This window comes from Gorilla gorilla, chromosome 6, assembly GCF_029281585.2.
Source record: "Gorilla gorilla gorilla isolate KB3781 chromosome 6, NHGRI_mGorGor1-v2.1_pri, whole genome shotgun sequence".
NCBI classification, from domain to species: Eukaryota; Metazoa; Chordata; class Mammalia; order Primates; family Hominidae; genus Gorilla; species Gorilla gorilla.
The window spans coordinates 164,409,297-164,432,722 of NC_073230.2; the positions used below are offsets into that span (position 1 = coordinate 164,409,297).

At 52.8% G+C, this 23,426-nt stretch overlaps 1 protein-coding gene across 3 annotated transcripts in view; it reads right to left on the reverse strand.

The window, feature by feature from the left end:
* The window catches only part of CNPY1 (canopy FGF signaling regulator 1), a 59,972-nt gene extending 54,874 nt beyond the window's left edge, over positions 1-5,098 (reverse strand). For all 3 annotated transcript variants that reach the window (XM_055347513.2, XM_019031842.4, XM_019031841.4), the window contains exon 1: positions 4,947-5,098. In XM_055347513.2, the coding sequence (XP_055203488.1) occupies positions 4,947-4,976 (30 nt within the window). In that variant the 5' untranslated portion in view covers positions 4,977-5,098. The remainder of the gene's footprint in view (positions 1-4,946) is intronic.
* Between the last annotated feature and the right edge of the window lie 18,328 nt (positions 5,099-23,426).

Here is a 23,426-nt window from a genome sequence, read left to right on the forward strand (position 1 = left end):
AGGTGGGCAGATCACGAGGTCAGGAGATCAAGACCATCCTGGCTAACATGGTGAAACCGTGTCTCTACTAAAAATACAAAAAAATTAGCCAGGCATGGTGGCAGGCGCCTGTGGTCCCAGCTACTTGGGAAGCTGAGGCAGGAGAATGGCGTGAACCCAGGAGGCGGAGCTTGCAGTGAGCAGAGATCGTGCCACTGCACTCCAGCCTGGGTGACAGAGCGAGACTCCATATCAAAATAAATAAATAAATAAATAAATAAAAGAAAAAACAACTTTGTCCCAGCCATGAGTATTCTGGGCTTCCGAACCTTGAGGTTCTGAAGACCCCAGGAGAGGGAACTGGACAGTCAGCTCCCAGCAAGTAGCCAGAGGCTGGAAGTAGCTGTTTCCCAGTCTTCATGAGAAACCAGAAGTCCAACGTTCTACGTGAAATCTTGATCCACATTATGTGGGCTGGATTTGGACCCTGAGCCTCCAACCATCCACGTGGCTGGGTCCTTTGGCCATCACCCTCACCCATCACAGCTTCAGATGCCTCTGGCCTGTGTTTGTTTCCTAACCTGCTGTAACAAAGTGTCCCAAGCTAGGGCCTTGAAACAACAAAAATTCACTCTCTCACAGCCCTGGAGTCCAGGCGGCCAACACTGAGGAACCAGCAGGGCCGTGATCTCTCTGCAGGCTCAGGCAGGGGTCCTTCCTTCCCTCTTCATGGTTCCGGTGGCTGCTGGCAACCCTCGGCATTCCTTGGCTTGTGGACACATCACTGCCCCTCTGCCTCCCAGGGCCCTTGGCTTTCTCCCCAGTGTGTGTCTTTGTGTCTCCATCTTATCTTCTTATAAGGATGCTGGCCACTGGATTAGGCCCTGCCCCACCCCACCCTGCTCCAGTATGACCTCATCTTAACTGACAACACCTACAAAGGTTCTATTTACAAATAAGGTCACCCTTCAAGTTTCTTTTCTTTTTTTTTTTTTTTTTTTAATTTTTTGAGACAGAGTCTCACTCTGTCACGCATGCTGGAGTGCAGTGGTATGATCTCAGCTCACTGCAACCTCTGCCTCCCTGGCTCAAGCGATTCTCATGCCTCAGCCTCCCGAGTAACTGGGATTACGGGCGCCTGCCACCACGCCCAGCTAATTTATTGTATTTTTAGTAGAGACGGGCTTTACCATGTTGGCCAGGCTGGTCTCGAACTCCCAACCTCAAGTGATCCACCCACCTCAGCCTCCCAAATTACGGTATTATAGGCATGAGCCACTGCGTGCAGCCCACACTTCAAGTTTCTGAGTGGATGCAAATTTGGGGGGCACTGTTCAATCCAGTGCACTGCTTCACCGGATTTGGGGCACGGTTCCACAACCACCTTAGCCTCTTCCTGTCCTGCTGATGTGTCTCTCTCCACATCAGCCCTAACTATAGTCAGAGGTCCACAACTGGCAGCAAAGGTTTTTAAATGGAAATAAACACACATCACCAGCAGGGTCCTTTTTTTTTTTTTTTTTTGAGACAGAGTCTCACTCTGTTAGCCAGGCTGGAGTATAGTGGCGCAGTTTTAGCTCACTATCTCCTTAAACTCCTGGGCCTAAGCAATCTTCCTCCCTCAGCCCCTCTCCCCTCCATGACCCCTGCACCTGCCCAAGTAGCTAGGACTACAGATGTGTACCACCATGCCCAGCTATATTTTTTTAAGAAAGTTTTTTACAAATGGGATCTTGCTATGTTGCCCAGGGGTCTTGAACTCCTGGCCTCAGGCGATCCTTCTACCTTAGCCTCCCAAAGTGCTGGGATTATAGGTATGAACCACTGCTGACGGCCAGGCAGCCTCAGATCATTCTTTATATGGCTACAGCCACAACTTCCTCTAAACATTGGCATGCTGCATTTGAGTGAAGAAAATTCCTGACTTTTATAGAACAGGGTTTCTCCACCCTCAGCACTACTGCCGTGGGGGACCCAGTGATCCTGTGTTGTGGGGCCGCCCTGTGCACTGTGGGGCTGAGCAGCGTCCCTGGCCTCCACCCACTGCATACCAGGAGCCTCTCCTCCCCTCCAGTTGTGAAAACCAGGAATGTCTCCAGCCACTACCAAATGTCCCTTGGGGAACAAAACCATCCCCAGTTGAGAACCACTGGCATAGAACCTAGGTCCAAAAGTAGAAACTTGGGCTCAGTCATTCTCCTGGGACGAAGGCTGTCTGCTCTCTGGTCTGATGGTCTCCCTGCCTTGGCCTTCCACATAGTTTTGTTCAGGTGGAGCCCTTTGTGCAGTTTGTCTTGACATTCTTGGCTATAAACTGAGCCCAGAACCAATCTGACTGTCCCCAGACACAACCCGCCTAGTTCCCACAGGCGTGCGTGCCCTGCATCCTCAGGCACCAGCTGAGATCCGGTGCTGCAAACGGTGTGACCACTCACTCTCTCCTCTAGCTGTTCACAGGCTTCTCATTCCAGAAAGCCTTTTTTGAAAGGAAAATTTGGGCTCATACTATGCCAAAATTCTTGACAAGTAATTGCCTTCCGTGCTAAATGTTGATGTTTTTAGAAACTGAGATTCAAGAAATATAATCTAAATAACACGTAGGTAATTAGGCTAGCCATGACATTTAAGTTCGAGAGGCTTCGATAACCAATTTAGAAGTTTTAAAACAGTGTCTGGATGGCGCAGTCTGGTGTTGGACACCGCCAAGCCTTCAACCGGCCGGTCCTGACTTGTAGGCTGCTCAAAGTGTGTCCTTCTCTTCCTCTCTCTGCAGCTTAGGATATCGGCACTTCCCTGTCAGATGGGGTTGTGCCCACAGAGACACGGCCAGCGTTCAGAGAGGGGATAATTCCTTATTTGTACTTCTGTTTCCTAAGAGCAGCCCTGTTGACCCTTTGGGAGCTTTCTCTGCATTCTGCTTCACACAATCACACCAGGCAGACAGCAAACAGGGAATCCCAGCAAGAATGTCAGGCCCAATGGGTGCCAGCCTAAGAGAGAGCCTGGGCAGAGCTCCAGGGCGGTGCCTCAGAAGTGGAGAAAAGGCTTGTTTTGCTTCACCAGTTCCCTAGAGCCACCTAAGCCCTGAGCCTCTGGCCACTGTCAGCCCGGAAGCAACAGCAAGAAGCCCCGAGCAAGATGAGCGGCCCTCACTGTGCCCACTGTAACTCCCCCTGCGTGGATCAGGTTAAAGTGTGAGAACCAGATCAACCTGGATTCCAGACTGACAGCTTGAGCAAATAAAGCAGATATACGTCAGCATCTGCTCAAACTAATACATAAGATTTTGCAGAGATCGATGTCTAGGAGGATACTTCATAAATTAAAATGATACTAACATTTAGAGAGGAAATATTGGTTCTGAAAATTCAGCGTGATTGGTTTTATAGCTGATTGATGACAAAGCTAGCTTCGTGGGTTCTGCTCACAGAAGAGAGCTGTGTCTCTGTGTGTCCCTGCAGGCTCTGTGTCTTCCTGTAGGTCACTGCCTTTCTCAAGTGTTCTTAAACAGCCTTCTCCAGCTCTTTAGAAGGAGGACCCCAGATGGGCCCGGGGCCGTGGCTCACGCTTGTACTCCCAGCACTTTGGGAGGCCGAGGCGGGTGGATCACAAGGTCAGGAGATCAAGACCATCTCGGCTAACATGGTGAAACCCCGTCTCTACTAAAAATACAACAAATTAGCCGGGCACGGTGGTGGGCGCCTGTAGTCCCAGCTACTCGGGAGGCTGAGGCAGGAGAATGGCGTGAACCTGGGAGGCGGAGCTTGCAGTGAGCCGAGATCGCGCCACTGCACTCCAGCCTGGGCGAGAGTGCGAGACTCCGTCTCAAAAATAGAAGGAGGACCCCAGATGATCCACTGCTATATTTTATGGTTCCTACCACCTCCTCCTAAAATAGGTTGCTGAGAATTTTTTTTTTCCAATCAAATCCAACTGAAAAGAATTTGAATTTTAAAATCCCATAATACCTCTACAATATCTTCCCATATTATTACAATGGAAAAACTGCCTCGCTCATGGAGTTCGGTCTGCAACACACAGACCGAACTTGTGTGCTTGTGCCTCGCCGTCTCCTGGCTATGCGTGTTGGGAGTCCCTGGGAAACATGACGGATAAAGTTCATCTCATCAGTCAGGAAAATTCATGCCCTCACACACCACCTGTCTGAGTCTACAGTCAGAAAACAAAACGTGCTCATTTCTCCTTTACCGCTATTAACAACCAAAAGAATCCCAAATCGATACCCACTCAATGTCCTTCTAACAGGTGCAAGCTCTGCACATCGCTAGAGGATCTTCTATTGCAGTTAGAGTAACCAAGCACAAGCCGTAGAGTGACAGCATGTGTGTGGCTCACACCACACAGGCAGCCGCAGAAACAGCGCCTCCCAAACGGCGCGGCCTCGCTCACCCTCAAAACCCACTCCGCGCCCGACAGGAACGGCTGGAGGGAGGAAAGAGCCAGGCACCTCTCATTCAGGGTCTGACATTTTCACCTGGCAGATAAGTGAGTCTGCTCGGATGTTCCGGCTCGGAACATGCCCGTTCGTCAAAGAGGGAGGGGAAACAAAACGAGCTTGTGCCTCATTCCCGATGGCTCTCCACGCAAAGTTAATGTTTGTTTCCTCTAAGCATATGCCCAAGTGAGGCCTGCACAGCCACCTCACCGCGGGTGCAGGGCGCGCCTCAGAAAGACAGCGAGGTGCACGCTCCGGCCCGCGCAGAGCGGGGCCAGCTCCGCCACCCAGAGCGTGGGAAGTCCCGCAGCACCAGCAGGGCCCATCGCTTCGCTCCATCCTGGTCCGGCGTGAAACCCCCGAGGGGAAAAGTGGGTATCAAATGTGAATTCCACTCGTCCACAGCGCCGCGCATTATGAAAATCTGAGCACCTTTGACCGGAGAAGCAATAGCTATGGGATTAAGGCGAATTTCCTACGGAGACGAGAAAGATGTGCAGTTTGTAATTACCTGCTCCCTGTAGTACAGTCCGTCCTTCATGCCTGGATCTAACGGGACAAACTCTCAGCGGCTTTGCTCTCCCGGCATTGTTTCAGCACCCACCAAGAGGATTAAAAATAATCTCTTTCCCTTTTAATTTCGTGTCCCCCACATCCCCTCCTCCTCCCCACATCCCCTGGGGACAGCATGAATTTTTAATCCCTGAGGTTTGGGAGGGGGAGGGGGTGTTAACCCCTTGTTGAGGTGGCGGCCGGAGGACTGGAAGCCCGGGGGGAAAGGTCCCCCTGCTGGCCCCGCCGGGAAGAGCACTGCGTTCCCCGAGGACACTGACATGCCTGCCCTGTATGTGCACTGCAGCGGGTTAGGGGCCCCAAAACAGGTAAGCAGGAAAAGCCGCCTTTCCTTTCCCCTGACCCAGGCACAGTCTCCTGATGGCCTCAGATGCCTCCTCTGGTGCCCAGATAGGCTGCCAGCCCACACAGCTGCTCCACGCCTTCCCTGTCTCTGCTCTGAGACAGGTGACTTCGAGCTCAAACACACACACACTCACACGTGCATGCACACACACACATGCGCAAACACATGCACACAGGCACACACACTCATGCATAGACACACATGCACATGTACACACGTGCACAGACAAATGCACATGTGCACTTGCATGTGTGCACACAGACACACACACTCAATGCAAACACTTGCTCCTCTTCCCCCAGGTTTGAGTTTCCACCCTGGCCTGATGACGTCAGGCCTTAGCATGTGGGACTGATCGGGAAGGCGGATCAGCTGCAGGGGCCGATGTCTCAGCCTGCTCCACTCACAGCGTCCGGGGGTGGCCCACTGCACTGAGCGAGGCAGCCCTGGTGGCAGGTCCAGGCAATTCATAGAATTGGGTCCTGAACCTCCCCTACTGCCCCCACAGCAGCAAGGGGCTGGCGTGGAGACTGGAACGTAATGGGACTCCGGCCTCTGGTGAAGGCCACAGTCAGGCCACAACTAACATGCAAAGCACAGGGCTTTCTGGGCACTGAGGGAGCAGGCACTGGGCGGCTCCTGGGCAGGAAAGACCAGGCTGGGGAATCAGAGCTCAGCTTCTGCTCGGTGTCTGTGGACAAGAGATGCTGGAGGGCATCACCTATCTTCCTGGGAGGATGTGACTGAGGAGGTCGGCGGTTCTCTGGCTCTGGTGGGCACAGGACCTCAGCTTGGGGAAAGGGAGGTTGAGACAGCCCAGCGGTGACCTGGCTGATGTGACAGCAGGGCTGTGTTCAGCAGAAAAGGCAGCTGGAGGCACAGCACATTGCAAAGGGCACAGAGAAGGCTCTGCTCAAAAACAAACAAGTGGCAAAACACTCCTGCATCCCCAATTCCCTAATGCCAAATCCAACATTTGTGGGCCTCCTGCCTTTGTGCCCGGTCAGTATGCAAGCACTTGTGGGATGGACCCAGCATTGGTGCCAGGGCTCCAATCATCGTGGAGTATTAATGCCAGCTGTTCCCATGTGCCCTGCCTCCAGGAAGGTGAGCTGTGCCAGACCAACAGCAGAAGCTTCAGGGGAGAGCCTTCTCTCTGCTAATGTTTGAACACTTGGGAGAGGAGGAAGGGAGCATTTCAACTGCAGATGAATCATGATCCAGAGATGGGAGAAGCCAAGAGCTTACAGGTGCACACACTCAGGCACAATGGCAGCCGAACACACACAAGGCATAAGGATACACTCAAGAAAGGTACAGAATCCACAGGAGTAAGACAGAAAAGCTTTACCAAAGGACATGAAGGAAGCCGGGAATGAACAGAGCACATATCATGAGACAGGTCCAACCAACTGCCTCCCCAAAACCCCTTCTCCCTTCCTTGCCTACAAACGGGGCCTGATTTAATCCTAGAAGGCTTCAAATAGGGAGGTGACACTCAGGGCCCATCCTACCTTCCACGGGGCTGCAGAGGCTGGAAAGCAAAGCCCTACACTTCCAAGACTCATTTGCAGCTGGAGGGCTCTATGGGATCAGGGTCGTGTCATTGGATGCATTCATCTGTGATTTGGAAGGCGGTGGACAGAGAGCCAGACTTCTCACCAATTCTGCTATTCTCTGGTAAGCATCGTCTGCTATCATCAGGATTTTCTGGAGAAGACTACAACATCTTCTCATGGGAATCAGGTATGGGGAGGGTATTGTGATATGAAGAGGCAGGTAAATTCCTTTCCATGTAAAATAGCTCAAGTGTTTCTGAGATTTGCAACTGGAGGCTGGCAAGTATTTTATTTGGTGCAAGGTTTGGCTGTAGGTAGTAAACCCTCCAGGATGATATTCTGGGCTGGGCTGTCCTCACCTGGCGGGGTAAGAGGCAGTGGGGATCCAGGTGCCATTTGAAATGGGATGCTGTAAATCCATGGCATGCAGTGGTGAAACAGGGACTTGCAGCATTACCTGTGGTCACCTGGAGTGAAGTCCCCAGGGAAGGGGAGGCTGTGGATGACTGATCACCCACTGCAGCAGACAGGTCCTGGGCGGGGCTGGTTATTTCTGCGGTACTGGGAGGTTAGCAAGCCTACGGGCTGCTCTGTGCTTGAGACCTATAGTCATAGGTTTCAGGAAACTTCTCAGGTCACCAAATGCATCCAGGGCCATACTGAGGTGCCTTTCTTTGTCCCATGCTACCAGGCTTCTCTCCAGTGACCAGTGACCTGCTATATGGTCACCACACTCCACTTCTTCCTCCTCCTGGACACACAGCTCAACTGTTTCCAGCCCTTCTTCCAACTAGGTGAGGACATGTGCTGGAGTCCCAGCCGTGGAACGTAGGCAGAAGCAAGGCCCTTCACTGTTAGCCCTGCCTGTAAACATTTCCCACAGAATCCTCCATGCTCTCTCTCCCCATCCACCTGCTGGATGAACAGGGCTCGGGCTTGGAGGAGGAGGAGCCACAAGACAGAAGGGCCTGGGTCCCTGAATGACCAAGTGGAGCAGAGCCCTGTGCCAACCCACACTAGACTACAACATGAGCAAGAAGTCAACTCTCAACACTCGTGGTGATCCACACTGACACCAGGCAGTGTATGATACTTAAACTATTCTGACAAACACCATCAGTAAAGAATCATGCCAGCAATTTAAATAAAAATGAGTGATGGTGTTTCTCTTTTTAAATAAGATAAAAAAGAAATAAAATAGAAGATGGTACACAATAAAAGCCACCAAATAAATTAAAAATGTATACAACCCCCAGTCCTAGGGATGCAAGGACCAGAGCATCCATCTGTTGATGCTTCTTGCTCTTCTTTGAGAGGAAAGGAACATGAGGAGTGTAAGTAAAGGAGCCGGGGCTGTTTATTACTCCGCATGCTAACATCTTCTCATGTCCTCTAGATGGCTGAGAGACGAGACCCACGTGTCTCAGAAGAGCAGGTCCTTGGCCAATGAGAGTTATGGAAAGAAGAGAGAGTAGCAGCAGAGATAAAGGGGGAAGCTACCTCCCTTCCAGCCCCTCCTTCCGAGGACTCTTAAAGCACCAAAGGACACATGCATGGAGCAAAAATAGAGGATTGCATCGGTTCCTGAGGCTGCTCCAGGGCCAGTGATACCACCAGGAATGAAGCTGGACAATTCAAGGGAGGGCCACATCACAGTTTTCTGTGGAATTTTTTTTCTTTTCTTTTCTTTTTTTTTTTTTTTGAGATGGAGTTTCGCTTTTGTTGTCCAGGCTGGGGTGCAATGGTGCAATCTCAGCTCACTGCAACCTCCGCCTCCTGGATTCAAGTGATTCTCCTGCCTCAGCCTCCTGAGTAGCTGGGGCTACAGGAATGTGCCATCACACCCCACTAATTTTTTGTATTTTTAGTAGAGATGGGGTTTCACCGTGTTGCCCAGGCTGGTCTCAAACTCCTGACCTCAGGTGATCCACCCACCTTGGCCTCCCAAAGTGCCGGGATTACAAGCATGAGCCACCACATCCAGCCTCTGTTGAATATTTTATACGAAACAAAATCACGTGTCTGTGTGTAGTGTTCCATCTTCTTAAGAACAGTGCTACTTTTTAGAATAGGAATTTCTACAGTATCATGGAATTCTTTTGATTTCTAAAAAAAAAAACTTTAAAACTTTATGTTTTAAAATTTAACAAGTAATATGTTTATTATAGAAAAAATTTTAACAGATAAACAAAAAAAGAAAGAAAGGAACTCAGCAGTAATACACAGATACAAGAACTGTGACTATTTGTCTCAGTGTATTTCCTGAGGCTCCCTCCTGCAGTGAACAGACACAGACATGTAAGAAGGCATCTGTATGTGTGGGTTAATAACCTCTTTTTTGCACTTAATAATAGGAAAATACCCTTCGGATTTTTTCACATGGCAATTTACAGGTTCCTGTGAACATCATTTTCTTGCACCATCATCTTTCTCAATTGTTGCTGAAGTAATTTTCTTATTAAGGTGGCATCCATGGGCCAACAGCCCTTGCAAAACAATTTAGGGGTGATCCCTGAAACTCCCGGTTGCTAAGTGTGGCCTCCAGCCCTGCAGTCCATCTGCACACCATCCCTTCCTCTTGTGCTTGCAAGAAAATGCAAGTAAGTGCTAGGGACTGTTGCCACCAACCTCATTTTCAGACACTGGGGACCCTGCAGGCTGGTCTCACTGTCTCCTGGGCTCTCCGCCTTCACCCGCGTGTGACCCTGAACTGTGGCAGATCTGGGGACCATCCACCAAAGAGCCCTCCCACCCCCCTCCTGCTAACCCCAGACTCTGCCCCTCCTCACGTGCCCAGGACAGGCCACGCCCCCACAAGGCCCTGAGCTTGGGTCTGGATTGATCTGAGGGACGTCTGCGAATGCCCCACTTGCCCCGCAGTTGGTCTAGCCACAGGCGTTAGAGGCCTCCTGACCCATGAGATATGAGGGGGAGCTCTGGGGGCTGGGGGTGGGAGATCCTGGACAAATGTCCTCCTTGTTAAAAAAGAGACCCCATGCAAAGCTGTTCACTTTTCTGCTCTGAGCACCGCCATGGGCTGACTCGCGCCCCCTCCTATTCACTTCCTGCCCACCCCACTCAACTCACCCTTCACTCTCTGAGACGTGGCGTTCACACTGGCGGCTGCTGAGGTCTCTGGGTCAGAGCGTGAGCTCCTACGGGGGAAGAATTCCTCCCCTAGTCCACACCACATGTAGACCCGGAGTGCTGATCCAAAGGAGACCAGTGCCAGGGCACATCAGCAGGAATCTGAGCCCCAAGGCTGCTGCCACCAGGGGCCAGGAGCCAGCTTCGGGCCCCTTTCTTTGTCTCGCTCCCCACCCCACCCTGCCCAGCTGCGGTCCCTTGGTCCATAGAAAGCGTAGGCCGCTAAGCCAAAGCTGTCACTGCTGTAATATGAGGATTCAGAGGAGATGTTCTGATTTTCTTTCTGCAGAAGGAGTCAGGAATTGTTGTGGCATTGTTTGGGTATTAATAATCTTCCTAAATCAAATATCTTTAGGCTACCGTATCACGCTGAGGACAGCCATCTGCTATAGTGGCTTCCAATTTTTTGGACATGACCCACTTCTTACACCAAAACCCATTATATAAAGTGTCACAAAACATACTTTCCTTTTCTATAAGATGTACTCTGATATTTAATATATATTTCTACATTCTTGTATGCCACTACACGGATTTCATGGCCCTCTAGTGAGTAGGAAAATTGCTGATGGACTGAATCCCCCTGCACCTCCTGGCTGGCCTGATAGAATAGCCCACCCTCTCATTTTGTCCATGTACAGTTGTGCAGGTTGCACACTGCACAGCTCCAGGATGTTATAGTGCCCTGTTGTTTCATAGTACATAACGGGATGGGGTAGCTCTGTCAATAGTGTGGGAGCAGAGGGAAAGCTTCCCTTCTGCTCCCTGTGAAGGCTTGCTGAAATGACTGAAAAACAGATTAATGGGGGGAAAAAAGCAGACAAACATTCATGTCTGTTAGCATGGGAGCCATATGAAATATGAGACTCCAACAAGGGCAAGATGGTTGAGACTTAAATACCCTTTTCATGGAGGAGAGGGAAGTGGGGGCCTGTGGGCCATTTTAGGGGAAAGTCAGTGATTCTTAGGAGAAAGGAATGGACGCAGGAGGCAGACATTATCTTGTCAATGATTCTCTTAGGAAACTGAATAGGACCAGCAAGTTATGGGAAGAACTGCTTCCGTGAACACAGGGGTAGAACTGCACCGTGAACACAGATTTTCTTCTTATGTGACAAAGCCTCCAAGGTCATCACTTTGAGCTGCCCTCAGAAGAACAGACGAAAAGTCTGGGGGTGGTGGCAACCTTTAGGCTTTTGTCTCCTCTGGTGGCTAAATCTTTCCTGGTTATTTGATCAGATTCCTCGGGAAGAGATCTTAAGACAATTGTATTTCTTTTGGAAAGAAGTTTCCTAAGTCGGATAAGGAAATTCCAGGGAGAGGCTCTCTGCACTTGGGGGCTGGAGGAGGAAACAAGGTTAGAAAGTCCAGGATTCTGAGACAGCTTTGAAGGACTTCCAACGTCCTTTAATTCAAGTGCTCGGCTTTGCCAAAGCACCGTGTACTGGGGTGTCGTTCTCCTCATCCTAGCGCTAGCAAATGATATTGGAATTTTTCTAAATTAACTTATCAGCAAATTAAATTAATACTAATTTGTCAAAATTAAGTGAGTCACTAAAGCTTTCTGGGCCTCATCTGCATTTCTAAAATGAAGCTAATTACAGTGGCCCTGTTTACCTCCCAGAGTTGTTTTTTAAAGCTTAAAGACGCATGAGGCGTTGGTGCAAACCGGATATTGGCCTCGTCCTCACTGTTGCTGTTGGTGCTTTCTGCTTGAACTTTCCAAGTTTCGCAGAGCGCGAGGCCTTGCTCTCACACTCAGCCGAGGCAGAGGACGCCCCTGAGCTCTGCTTCATCATTTACAATTCCCTCGGTGAACACACGCTTCCTGGGTCCCTGTGGGTAACACACGGCTTGCCCTGGTGATCCTGTATCCAGTGACTGGAGCTCGGAGGTTCAAAATCTAAAAGCAAATGTGAGCCCCTCGACTCCAGCTCCCTGACCGTGGGTGCCCCGCTGAGAGCAGCAGCGCATGCGTACCCTCATTCGGGAGGCCAGCCTTTCGTCACTGGGAGAGGGGACAGGTAAGCGAATGTGAAGTAACTGCCTCCAAATTGTCTTGTGCTGTGTGGCTCTGTTTTAGGAAAGGTGCCATTAATCCAATTTGTTTAAAAAATAAATAAATAATAGGGAAATAACCGCAGTGCTGAGATGCTGGCTGCATTTTGCTGAACAGACGAGGCTTTGTGCCAGCGTGAGGAGCTATCGAGTGAAGACATCCCACCTACGGTGGCAGCAGCGGTGGTCTCCCACCTGTCACCAACAGCCCCGGGCCAAGGAGGCAGCTCTCTGAACTCTGGACTTTAGTGAGCGCTCCCCCGCTGAGCCTCCCCGTTCCCGCTGTTCTGAAGACAGAGACCTCTGCGAGCGGAGCACGAGCTCCCAGCCTATCATGAACATCGAGCAAGACGTGGCACGTGAATTTCATTTCTCAAGGAGAACGGCGCTAAAATCCTTGGCTGGGGAGAATGTTTCCAACAGAGCAAGGCAGTCAGTCCCCGGGAGCTGAGGTCCCTGTACATCATGTATTACTAAACAGCTGCCCCTTCCATCCTCTCTGCTTCTACAGGCTGTCCCATAAAGTTGATAACATTGAAGACTTCTGAGCTAGCTTGAGAATGATGTTGATTACAATAATGAGCCTTATTTTCTAATCATTCCCCACACCACATGACCCACACCTTCCTCCCTTCTAGCCTGCTTGGCGGCCTCAGCCTCAGATGATGGGGAGGGAGGCCAACCGGGCCTGGCTTTGAGGCTCCCCAGAGCCCCCACAGTCTGCTGAGTGTGGGGCAACTGTCCATGGGTCTTGCTCTAACTCAAGGGAAGCTGGAGCACCCTTCCTCGAGGGTCTTGCTGCCTGGCTGGCCAGGAGGACAGTGTGGATGGAGCCACACACCCTGAGGTCCTTCCCAGGAAGGGAAGTCTTCCAGCCTCACACCAGCCTCTATAACCATCACTCAAAGGTGGGTAAGCAGCCCTGGTACTCAGAAACCACGGCAGCCCTACAGAGGGGATGCTTTGCTTGAAGGGGCCTTTTAGTACTGTCTTTGCTGGGATTCTCCCAGGGCTGTTTACCTGGAAGGTTCTGGAAACACTAGAGTGGAGGGGAAGTTCTACCGGAAGGCAGCCAATGAACGCTATGTTTGCAAGCCGGCTGCCATGACAGGGGCAGGGTCGGGGGCGGGGGGGGCAGAAGTCTGCTGGGAAAATCCTAGAAGCCGGTGCAGAACACGTGCAGTGGGACGCTCGATGTGGAGTATTCACAACCCCTGCTGTAGGGCCTGAGAGCTGATTCCCTCCCTGCCAGGCTGAGTGCTGTCAGGCAGGGAAGGTGGAGCTGGGCAGGGGAGTCAGGCAGGCAGGGAAGGCGGAGCTGGGCAAGGGAGTCAGGGGAGCCCGAGGGAAAGCAAGTCCTGCTTGGTCCTGCCAGCTGCTCCCCGGACCTACGGGTCTGGGAGTCACCAGGCTCCAGGGAGTGACCCCCCAACCATGGTCAGAGCACCCCTTGCTCATGGGTGGGCGTAGGGAGCCAAGGAAGGAAGGTCCTGGGTGTGGGCATGGAAAGGCTCTTCATGGAGACCTCTGCTTGCTCTTCGGGGCTCACCCAAGCTTCCTGACTGATGCTGGGGCCTCACTGCTGGGCCTCACGTGGAAAGAGCCACTGCACACCCCCGGGGCTGGGGGATTTCTGTCTGAGCCACAATGCTGCTAGTGGCAAAGTATGCAGAGTAGAAAAAAAAAGCAGGGGCCCCACACATCCCAGGGCTTCTGCAGCGCAGCCGGACCCCAAGACCCACCCGCTGCTGAGAGGACATGCAGGCTGTCGTGGGCACCTGGCCCTCCTCTGTGTCTGTCCAAGCCCCACATCCACACCAGGGACTGAGCCAGTGCAGGCAGAGGCCCGCCTGCGGCCACAGCCCTTTCACTGGCTGCTCTCTTGGGGCCTCCTTTGACTCTTCTTCTAAGCAAGGGAGGCCTGGCCTGAGAGAAGCTGGTTTGCACATCTCCCCTGTTCACACTGCCCTCCCAGACCCACCGCCGCCCGAGGCTAGACGGAGAGAATAGCCCGGTATGGACACAGGCCGCTTTGCACACACTGGGTCCGCACAGTGCCGAGAGGCCACTCACTCGCTTTGCTTCTTCCCGTGGCTCCCCTTAGGAACTCGGATTCTCGGGGGAACCCGCCTCACCCCTCCCACGGAGGAACAGCCTCTCCAAGGACCCTGTGGCATCAGCACCCTCAGCTCTGAGGACACGGCCTGTGTTTCTTTCCAGCCTGACTGAGGTCCAGAAAGGAGAAAAAAGCAGGCAAGGTGTCCTGCCACTCTGTGGCCAGCCGGGCCGGGCTGGGAACACCTCTGGCTTCAAGGCTTCTCCAGGCAGGACAATGGGGGTCCGAGACCCCTCTCATTTGGCAGCTGTATGCCTTCTTTTGTTCTTCGCTGAAGGCCAAGCTGAGCACGTGCTCTGTGAGCTGCTGGGTGGAAGGAAGAGAGTAGCCCCTGCAGTAACACCAGCCTGGTCCCCATCCAAGTCCAAGTGGAGCGACGTGAGGGGACGTGAGGGGGTCACTCTGCTGTGAGTTAGCCAGAAGCAGGAACTGCTGAGCCACACCCCCACCGCCAGGCCATGCTGTTCTCCAACACGAGGGCTTTAAAGACGAGTTCTCCAACATGAGGAACCCACCGGCGCGCCTACAGGGTGCACCATGTTTGCAGAGAGAAGTCTCCGTGTGATGCTGGCCTGGGCTACTTCTGGCTGAGCAGGAGCCCTGGGCAGAAAGATCACCTGAGATCAGCACCAGCTCCTTGTAGCTGCGACTCTGAGATTGCCTTAGGCACACTGGTGAATGTAGCCGTCTAGCTGCTTTCAGCTGCTTTGCAGACTAAGTGTTCCTGGCAAAATCGGAAAAGCTATTTCAACTTGATCGCCTTGAATTGGAACATCCTCCAAGACAACAGAAAGCAGGGGAGGGTGTGGCCCATTTTCTCCAGGCAAATTTAACTCCATTCTGGGATTAGACACACTGGAAAGGCTCAGGACCCCCACACGTGGACTCCTGGGTTGCATCACTCAAGGATGCAGTGTGAATTCGAGGAGGGTGGAAGGTACAAGGTGCTGCCATCCCAGTCCCCGCACAGCCCTCCATCCGCTGTGGGAGCTGCGGCCACTCGGCCTGACTCCCCCCTGCTCTCATCAGTAATGCAGAGATGCTATTCTTTCTGCAGGGTCATTGTCAGGACTAGAAAATCACTTAAAGGCTGTTGCCCGGCAGCTGTCAATAAAGAAGGGCCACCCAGCTCCTCCCCTTCCAGCCCCTTCCTCAGGGTTCTGCGGTCATTTCCTTGGCTCCCCTTTGTCGGGCCTGTAGAGAAAGACTTCCTTTCTGCTGGCCCAGGAGCACTAATGATGGGTCTGATAGCCCAGATTGAAGTTATCAAAATATTAAGACTCAACTTATCTTCAAAGCTATGCTGGCTGGCACACCCCCCCCCCCCCAACTTACACACGTGGACACAATGCACACACAGACAGGCACTCACATCTTCCCTGGCCCTGCTTGGCAGTGGGAATCAGCTCCCGGCCGGTGTCAGGGACCAGGACTGTACTGGATTTTATGGAGGCACATGTCCTGCATTCAGGTGACCACAAAGGACCTTGAGATTCCTGGGTGCAGGCGTCAGACCTGCAGCACAGCAGCCAGTGGGCCTGCACGGGGTCCCTCCGGTGGACTTGCCAGACACGGCTCTTGAAGGATCCATCCCTGAGTGTGCCTTTGGGGAGGCAACGAACCCAAAAGGGACCCCTGAGAGCCCAGCCCTCTCCTGTGGGAGGTACTGACCTGTGGATGGAAATTCCTCCCTCATTCATAACTGAGGCGCATTAGAAGCCTGAGGTACTTTCTGTAAGGGCTGCCTGTCACAGCCCCACAGTTCAACCACGGCACCTGTCTGTGACTCTCCTTTCCTGCCCTGTCCTCTTCGGATGGGCACACAGCTCCAGGAAGACACGGACCCCACACAGACAGCCTAGTTTGCATTATTTAAGACAGGTGCAGTGCATCACAACAAAAGAAAGCTGCAAGAAATCCAGACCCACTTCTGTTTAGCTTTGAGTGAGTTGGATGATATTGGGGAACACCTTTCTAATAATATTTCTCTTAGAATGATGCTGAAATTGGCTTATGTGTTCTGGGCACCTAGTTCCTGAGGGCTCAGAGGGGAAGGTGTCCCCTAATGGGTCCCTCCTGGTGTCTTAGACTCCACCCTTCCAGCGCCCCACTCACCGCCTCTGATCCTCAGGGAGAGTCCCTCTCTAGGTTGTGCAAGAACATTTCTTCTTTCTCCATAGCCAACTGTCCGGTCTATTCCAGAAAGTGCATCTTACTACCTGCACCCCCAACTAGAAATCTGCAGATCTTGCAGCGGGGAGGGAGTGTGGTACCCAGGAGAGGACTACTCTGCTTTGAGTGTCTCTAGGCCGCCCCTTTAGCCTCTTCTGGGCCCCCTGCTGGCCTCACCAAGAACCACAGACGCACTATTTTTATTCTGACGAAGAACAGTGCCGAAATGTCTTTCGACTTGACGAGACACAAAATTTAGGTGCTGAGAGAGATACTTCAATTTCAAGCTTAAAGATTACTTTGGGTCCCCCAGGACTCAGAAGCAATTTAGAGCTGATACCCTGAACAAGAGAAAGGTTAGAAGATTAAGACCAACTGCTGTTTGGATAAATGGTTGGTAATTGCCCATATCCGCAATTATACACTGGCACATAATATCTTTTCCACTACCTTTCTCCTCTCCTGCGTCCCATCAGGATTGATTCGGAAGGATCCCACCTTAGTCTTCTTCTGCCGAGCCTTGGTGATGTCGTGCTCTATCTCGTCCATCAGCGCCCTGCACGCTAAACAAGACACAAAACAGCTGTGATCAGAGGAGAAGGAGAGCCGGAGCCGGGCCTGTGGAGTGGCCTCTCTGGGAGGGGCAGAGTGGCTTCCTCTGTGCCACCCTCTAGCTAGAACAGGGACAGTGCCGACGTGCCCAGGACCTGGGGAGGACTCTTGTCCTCTGCAGAGTTTTCAAAGACAGTGAGACAGAGACGACTTTTTTTATGTTCCCTTTTGTACTTTGTGTTTTCAAAACCATATACAATTTACTTTTACATTTAAAATGTGCTTTTTTTTTTTTTGAGACAGGGTCTCACTCTGTTGCCCAGGCTGGAGTGCAGTGGCACTATCTCAGCTCACTGCAGCCTCAACCTTCCACACTCAAACCATCCTCCCATTTCCACCTCCGAGTAGCTTGGACTACAGGCATACGTCGCCACACCCAGCTAATTTTTTTTTTTTTTTTTAAGAGACGGGGGGTCTCACTATGTTGCCCAGGTAGGTCTTGAACTCAAGCCATCCTCCTACCTTGGCCTCCTGAAGTGCTGGGATTACAAGTATGAGCCACCACATGCAGCCTTCAATGTGCTTTCCTATTTATTCATTTATTTATTTTTTGAGACAGAGTCTCGCTCTGTCGCCCAGGCTGGAGTGCAGTGGTGCGATCTCAGCTCACTGCAACCTCCGCCTCTCAGGTTCAAACAATTCTCCTGCCTCAGGCTCCTGAGTCACTGGGACTACAGGTGCTTTCCTGAAATACTGCAGGTGCTCATCCTCTGAGTCCACAGGACTCTGGAGGCCCCTCTGGGTTGTAATAATTACACCCAAGTAGCTTCTGCACTGTGGGAAAAGTTGGTCAAAACTGGGCCCTCCTCCAAAAGATACATTTTTGCTGGATTTGAAGTCAAAGGGGACTCTCTGAAATTTATTTTTATGGGAAATGTAGCTGGTTTTGTCCCCTAAAATCCCTTCTCCCCAGGCTGTGGCTGCCCAGTGGAGGCGGCTGAGCTGTGCCTTAGGGTCTGAACTCTCACAAATAAAAGATAAATGAGGTGATGCTTCCAATATCGGCCTCATTTGCTGAACTGAAAACTGATTCTGGCTTTCCTGTCTGTGGATGGAATTCAGCATGTCAGGGCCAGCCCAAAGGGATGTGGGAGAAAAGAGACAGCGATGTCAGTGTCCTGAACGGCCACGGAGCAGAGGCCTCCTGCCCATGTGGACCACTCCCCTGGCTGTGAAACGAGACCCAAAGCTTCCATCTGAGTCACTCTCCCTCTGTCTGTGTTTTGGTCCCTGTTAGAACAGCATAGCCTTTCTCTGCCCAGGACATGACTTTGGCACAGGTGACATTGCGTTTAGTGCTCCCTTCTCATCCTGTGTCCGAATGCGGGCACTGAGGGCACAGGCTGTGTGGATGAGGACAAAGGCCAGTTGTGGGCGTGAAGCTGGAACACCAGCATGTTCACTGCCTTTAGGTGTTGCTGGGTGTTGCATTCCACGTGTCGTGCCCTTGTGGACTCCAGGACCCTGTGGTGGTGATTTCAGCACTATCCCCATTTCATGGACGTGGCTTGGAGAGATGGAGAGACTTTCCCAGGTGTCTCCCTTACCCAAGGTACTACAGAAATCAGCAGCCGAGCCACTGTTTGAGGACACAGATGGCACTCAGTCCTCAGAGGCACACAGCCCGCGCTCCCTCCCTACCCTGCTCTTAGGGGTCAGTGACCTTCAATCCATGTATGAGATCATTGATCACTATGATTACCTGTTAGTGAGCAGTATGTCTAATGATGTACTGGGCTCCTCTGGGGCCTGGAGGTCTCTGACAGAGTAGCCTGTCTCTCTGAGGCTTCCAGGAGGAGAAGGAAGTTTTCATGGCAGAGGCATGAAAACCTGTGTCTCGGGTGTCCACATCAGCACTTACTGTTTGGACTTGACACAGTGCACAGGGGCTCAAAGCTACTGACCACAGGCAAGCCCCTCTTCTCTAGGAGCAGTACTTACAGCTCCAAGAACAAACACTTCCTTTCTGGCTCCCTTGCAGCTAGGCCAGGGCCTGTAACTTGGTTCTACAACCATGTGTTCTGGAATCTTCCTAAAGAGCCGGTGCTCGCCCTCTGCCCTCTCTGACCCACTATAGGTCGGAGCTCAGCTCAGGCCCCAGGACCAGGGTGGCCTGGGAGATGTCAGGGTGAGGAACTCAAAGGCGGGTCCTGGGGCCTGCAAGGGGAGACCTCTGTGCTGACCGGAACAGCACCCTCCACCCTTACGAGAGGGAGACAAGCATCCAGATTGTCTAAGCCACTGCTATTTTGAGTTCACTACACTCACTCACCTTCCACCTCTGGGATGGAATAAGAAAGGACCCTCCATGGCCAGTGCTCCCCAGTGGGGGATCTCGGCCAGCGCAGGGCCAGGGCTGCCAGGGGAGCGTGGGCCCAGAATGCCAGGCCCACAGGTGGTGAACAGCCCAGTAGGCTCAGATGAGGAGTCCTCTAGGAAGAGCCGGCGGTGACCATGTTACTGCTGAGAATGGGGCTGCCTGGGACCCCTGAGGACAGCAGGAGCCCAGCTCCCAGACGAGATTAGGAGGAGGAGGGATGGGATTGTCTGATGTCCTTTACCCTGGCTCCTGGGAGAGGGAAGATGGTGGGAAATGGTGTCTTGGAAGCAGAGGCCAAAGCGATCAGCACAAAGGAGGGGTGGCCTCTGGCCTCCAGGCCAACTTCAGAGGAGAAATGCATAGCCCGAGAGGGTGGCCGCCAGCCTGGTGTGAAGGTTCCCCGAGAACCGGGGTGGGCCCAGCCCAGCATCTCCAGGGGCCCAGGTGGCCTCTGCCCTGACAGCCTCCTCCAGCCCTTCCTGGTGGACCCAGGAGCTGGAGATGGTGCGTCCTCACTTCCTGGCTGGCAGAGGACAGTGCTGGCCAACAGAAAGAATGTGGCCTTGCCGTCAAGTGCCAGCGTCAAACCCTGCTGGGCCATGGATGAGTGTCACCCGGCTCTACCCAGAGTCTCTCCCATCGTAGGGAGGGTGTTGCACGAGTCTGTAAGTGCCTGCCACACGTGGCCACTCCCTGCCTGCTGTCCCCTTCCTGGCCCCACTTACTGCTTGGAATCCCTGACTTGGACTCAGTGACTAGCTTGGGACCCCGTCTCTCCTCGGCATCTCTCTGCTTTCTGCGCCTGCAGACCCGTGCCCAGGCTCCTGCCCAGCCGCCCCACCCTGAGCCCGGACGCTCCCTGTGCTGCGGTCACTGTGGGTGTCCTTGGCTCCCTGGATCCCTCAAGGCTGGACTTGCCGGCAGAAGTGGAAAGGGGCCGGTGAGTGGGCTCAGCTCACAGGGCTCTCTGGGTCAATATTTTAATGTTCTGCTGCCTTCATTTCAGGCCCACATTTCACAAGCACCAAGATAGGCCCTGTAAAGGCAGAGCCCCTTGTAGTGCACGCCTGTCATCACGCATCCCCAAATGCCCTGAGCATCGGGATGGCAGTAGCAGGACCAGGGCCCAGCACCCCACCCCCCGCGGCCATGCAGGCCTTCTTGAGGTCAGGGTGGCCCCGTCAGCAAGGAAAGGTGCTGGGCTTCCAACAGGACAGGAGGCCCCCAGGCCTGCCATCCCTGACCTCCCCTCGGAGGGGCCGCTCCACAAGAAAAGATCATTTTAAATTTCTGCCCCAGGTCACAGAACAAGTTAACAGTCACATCGGCGACCTGGGCTCCAGATTTCTAGTCCGGCATTAATTTAAATGTTAATCTGAAACCTTCACTTAAATCACAGGAGTTTAAAGTTTATTAGAGCAGGCGGCGGGAGTGGGGCCTCATGGGGGGATTGGTGGGTCACATTGCCTGCCAGAGGGCAAGCCCCCTCCCGCTGGGCCCACCAGCCCCTGCCACTCTGGCTGTCTCCTTCCCTCTCCCTCCCTTTCTCTCTTAGAGGAAGATTTGGAAATGGGAAAGAGATGGAGGTAGATGTCACAACAGATTCACATGAGCCTCCGGTGGCTCAGGTGCTGGAGCCATCTCAAGGGGCTTGCAAGAGCAGATGGCAAGTGTGCTGCTTCCCAACTCCACAGCTAGTGACATCACACAGGTAGCCCGGATCAACAGGGGTGCGAGTATTTACACAACAGGCATAGGCAGATGCTACAAATCAGGGCCCCGCCACCACAACCCTCCTGCCCACACTCTGCACATGCCCACAGGAGGCTGCATCTCCCTAGAGGTGAAGGGATCAATGAATATCTGAGCATTTGCCATTTTCAAGGTTATGAGCAAGGCCCAAGGAAGCCACCGAGGTCTGAGTCCCAGCCCGTGCCCTCCAAGGAGCTCGCATGTGGTGGATGCCGTGCCTCCATTCCTCCAGGGGTCTCTGGGCCACTCTCCCCACCAGCAGGAGTGGCTATGGGAACCAAGACATCCAAAGCTGCAGGCAATGTGGATTTTCCTCCAGTGGCCTTTAGGCCACAAGCAGAGGTGACATCAGAACCACGTGGGGAGTTGCTAGAAGTACAGACCCAGGTCCCAGCCTTGGAGACTCTGAGTCGGGTCTGGGTTGGGCCTGAGATCTGCAAATGTCTTTGACATGCAGGAGGTCATTGTGCTCTGCAATGGGGGCCCTACCTGTCCCGAGGTGCACTGGCTAGTGGCAGCTGTCCTGCACCCTGCACCTCTCCGGAGCAGGTGCTGCTGACCAGTAAAGAGGGGTGCAGGGGCCACTTTCTCTGGTACCTCAGAGAACATGGCTCAATTCTAGAACAAACCATTTTCTAGCAGTTTCTATAAGCAAGGCAGGATCCCTGGTATTACGATGGTGGTGATTAGTGCCCACGCAACTCCCACCACTCACATTGCATCTCCTGCATGGCTGTGCCCCCCACACTCCTTTGAGGGAAGACGAAGCCCTGACTCCCAAGGCTGCAGGAGGCCAGCAAGGCAAACGTGCTGGAGGGGTGGCTCCCTGCAACCAACACTCCTGCTCCCCAAAGTGGAAATGGCTGATGCCACAGTCTTTCTTTAAGCCTGGTCTCTAGACACCCCAAAGCGTGGCGGGCCCCACTCTGTGCTACGAGGAGGCCGTGAGAAGAGGCTGAAACCCAATGACGAGCTGCGCCTGTGCAGAGGCTGGGGTGAGCTGGATGCTGCTGTGCATGGCCTCCTGGGCGCCCCAGGCCTGGCTAACTCAGGAGCATCTCCCACTGCCCACAGGATATCAGGGCCCATGATGGACTCACAGCATCCACCAGGCCCGCCGCAGTGCCCGTGGCTCAGGCAGGTGTGGGAAGGAGCGGGGCTTTGGAATCCAGTCTCAGCTTCACCACACCCAAAAGTAGCTTCCTTGCTTCCTTCCTTCCTCCTCTCCTTACTTGCCCTGTTGGCTGCTTCTGTCCCCCAAAAAGATATGCTGACATCCCAACCCCTAGTACCTGTGAATGTGGCCTTATTTGGAAATAGGGTCTTTGCAGATGGGATTGATTCAGATGAAATCATACTGGAGTAGGGAGGGCCTTGATCCACCGACGGGACCTTCTAGAAGAGGAGAGACACAGGGAGGTGACCTCACAACATGGGAGAAGGCCACATGATGACAGAGGCAGAGACTGTGTTGGTGTCTACAAGCCAAGGAAGGCCCAGGACCACCAGCAACGCTAGAGCTGGAAGAGTCAGGCACAGATCCACCCCTCCAGGTTTCAGAGGGTACGCAGCCCTGCCTGTCTTGATGATAGACTTCAGGCCCCCAGAACAGGGAGGCTCCACTTCTGCTATTGAAGCCAATAACAATGGGGGTTGTGTGTGGGGACAGCGCAGCAGGCTCAGGACACTCACACACTCTCTGAACCTTGTGCTGCTCCGGGTCAGGTGTGGGAGGCGCAGCAGTGAGGGAGGCCACAGCCCCATCCTCGAGGGTCCCTACTCAGCCACAAAGACCCCATGAACAAGCTTGGCAAGGTGAGTGTTACTGCAGAGAAAGAGAAAGTTGCAGGAATGCACAGTCCTGGGGAAGACCTCCAAGGACAAGCAGGAGTTGCCAGGAAGAAAACCAGAGAGCGCGGCTCCCAGGACAAAGAGTATGCGCTCCTGGGAGGGCCCGGCCGGAGCACAGGGTGTCTGAGCTAGGGAAAGGCATTCTTTATGTGCCGTCTTCCTCATTGCTTCTTATTCATTTTTTCTGTCATAAGGATTTTCCCAACTTGGGCGTGGTTGTTCCCATTTTAAAAACTGTTACGTAATGTTCAATCAAGCAGATGCACCATCATTTCCTTAACTTTTCTATCTGTGCTTGTTAGGTTGTTTCAAAGGCTTAAAAGATGGATAATTTAGGCTTGTAAAGGATCCTCATTTGAAACATAGCTGTCGTTTCAAGTTAACCTAGAGCATGGTTGCATTTCATTTGGTCATTCAACAAACTTTAAGCACTTTTCTTCCAACTACTGTGTCCCAGGGTGCTGGAGATGTAACGATGAGTGGGA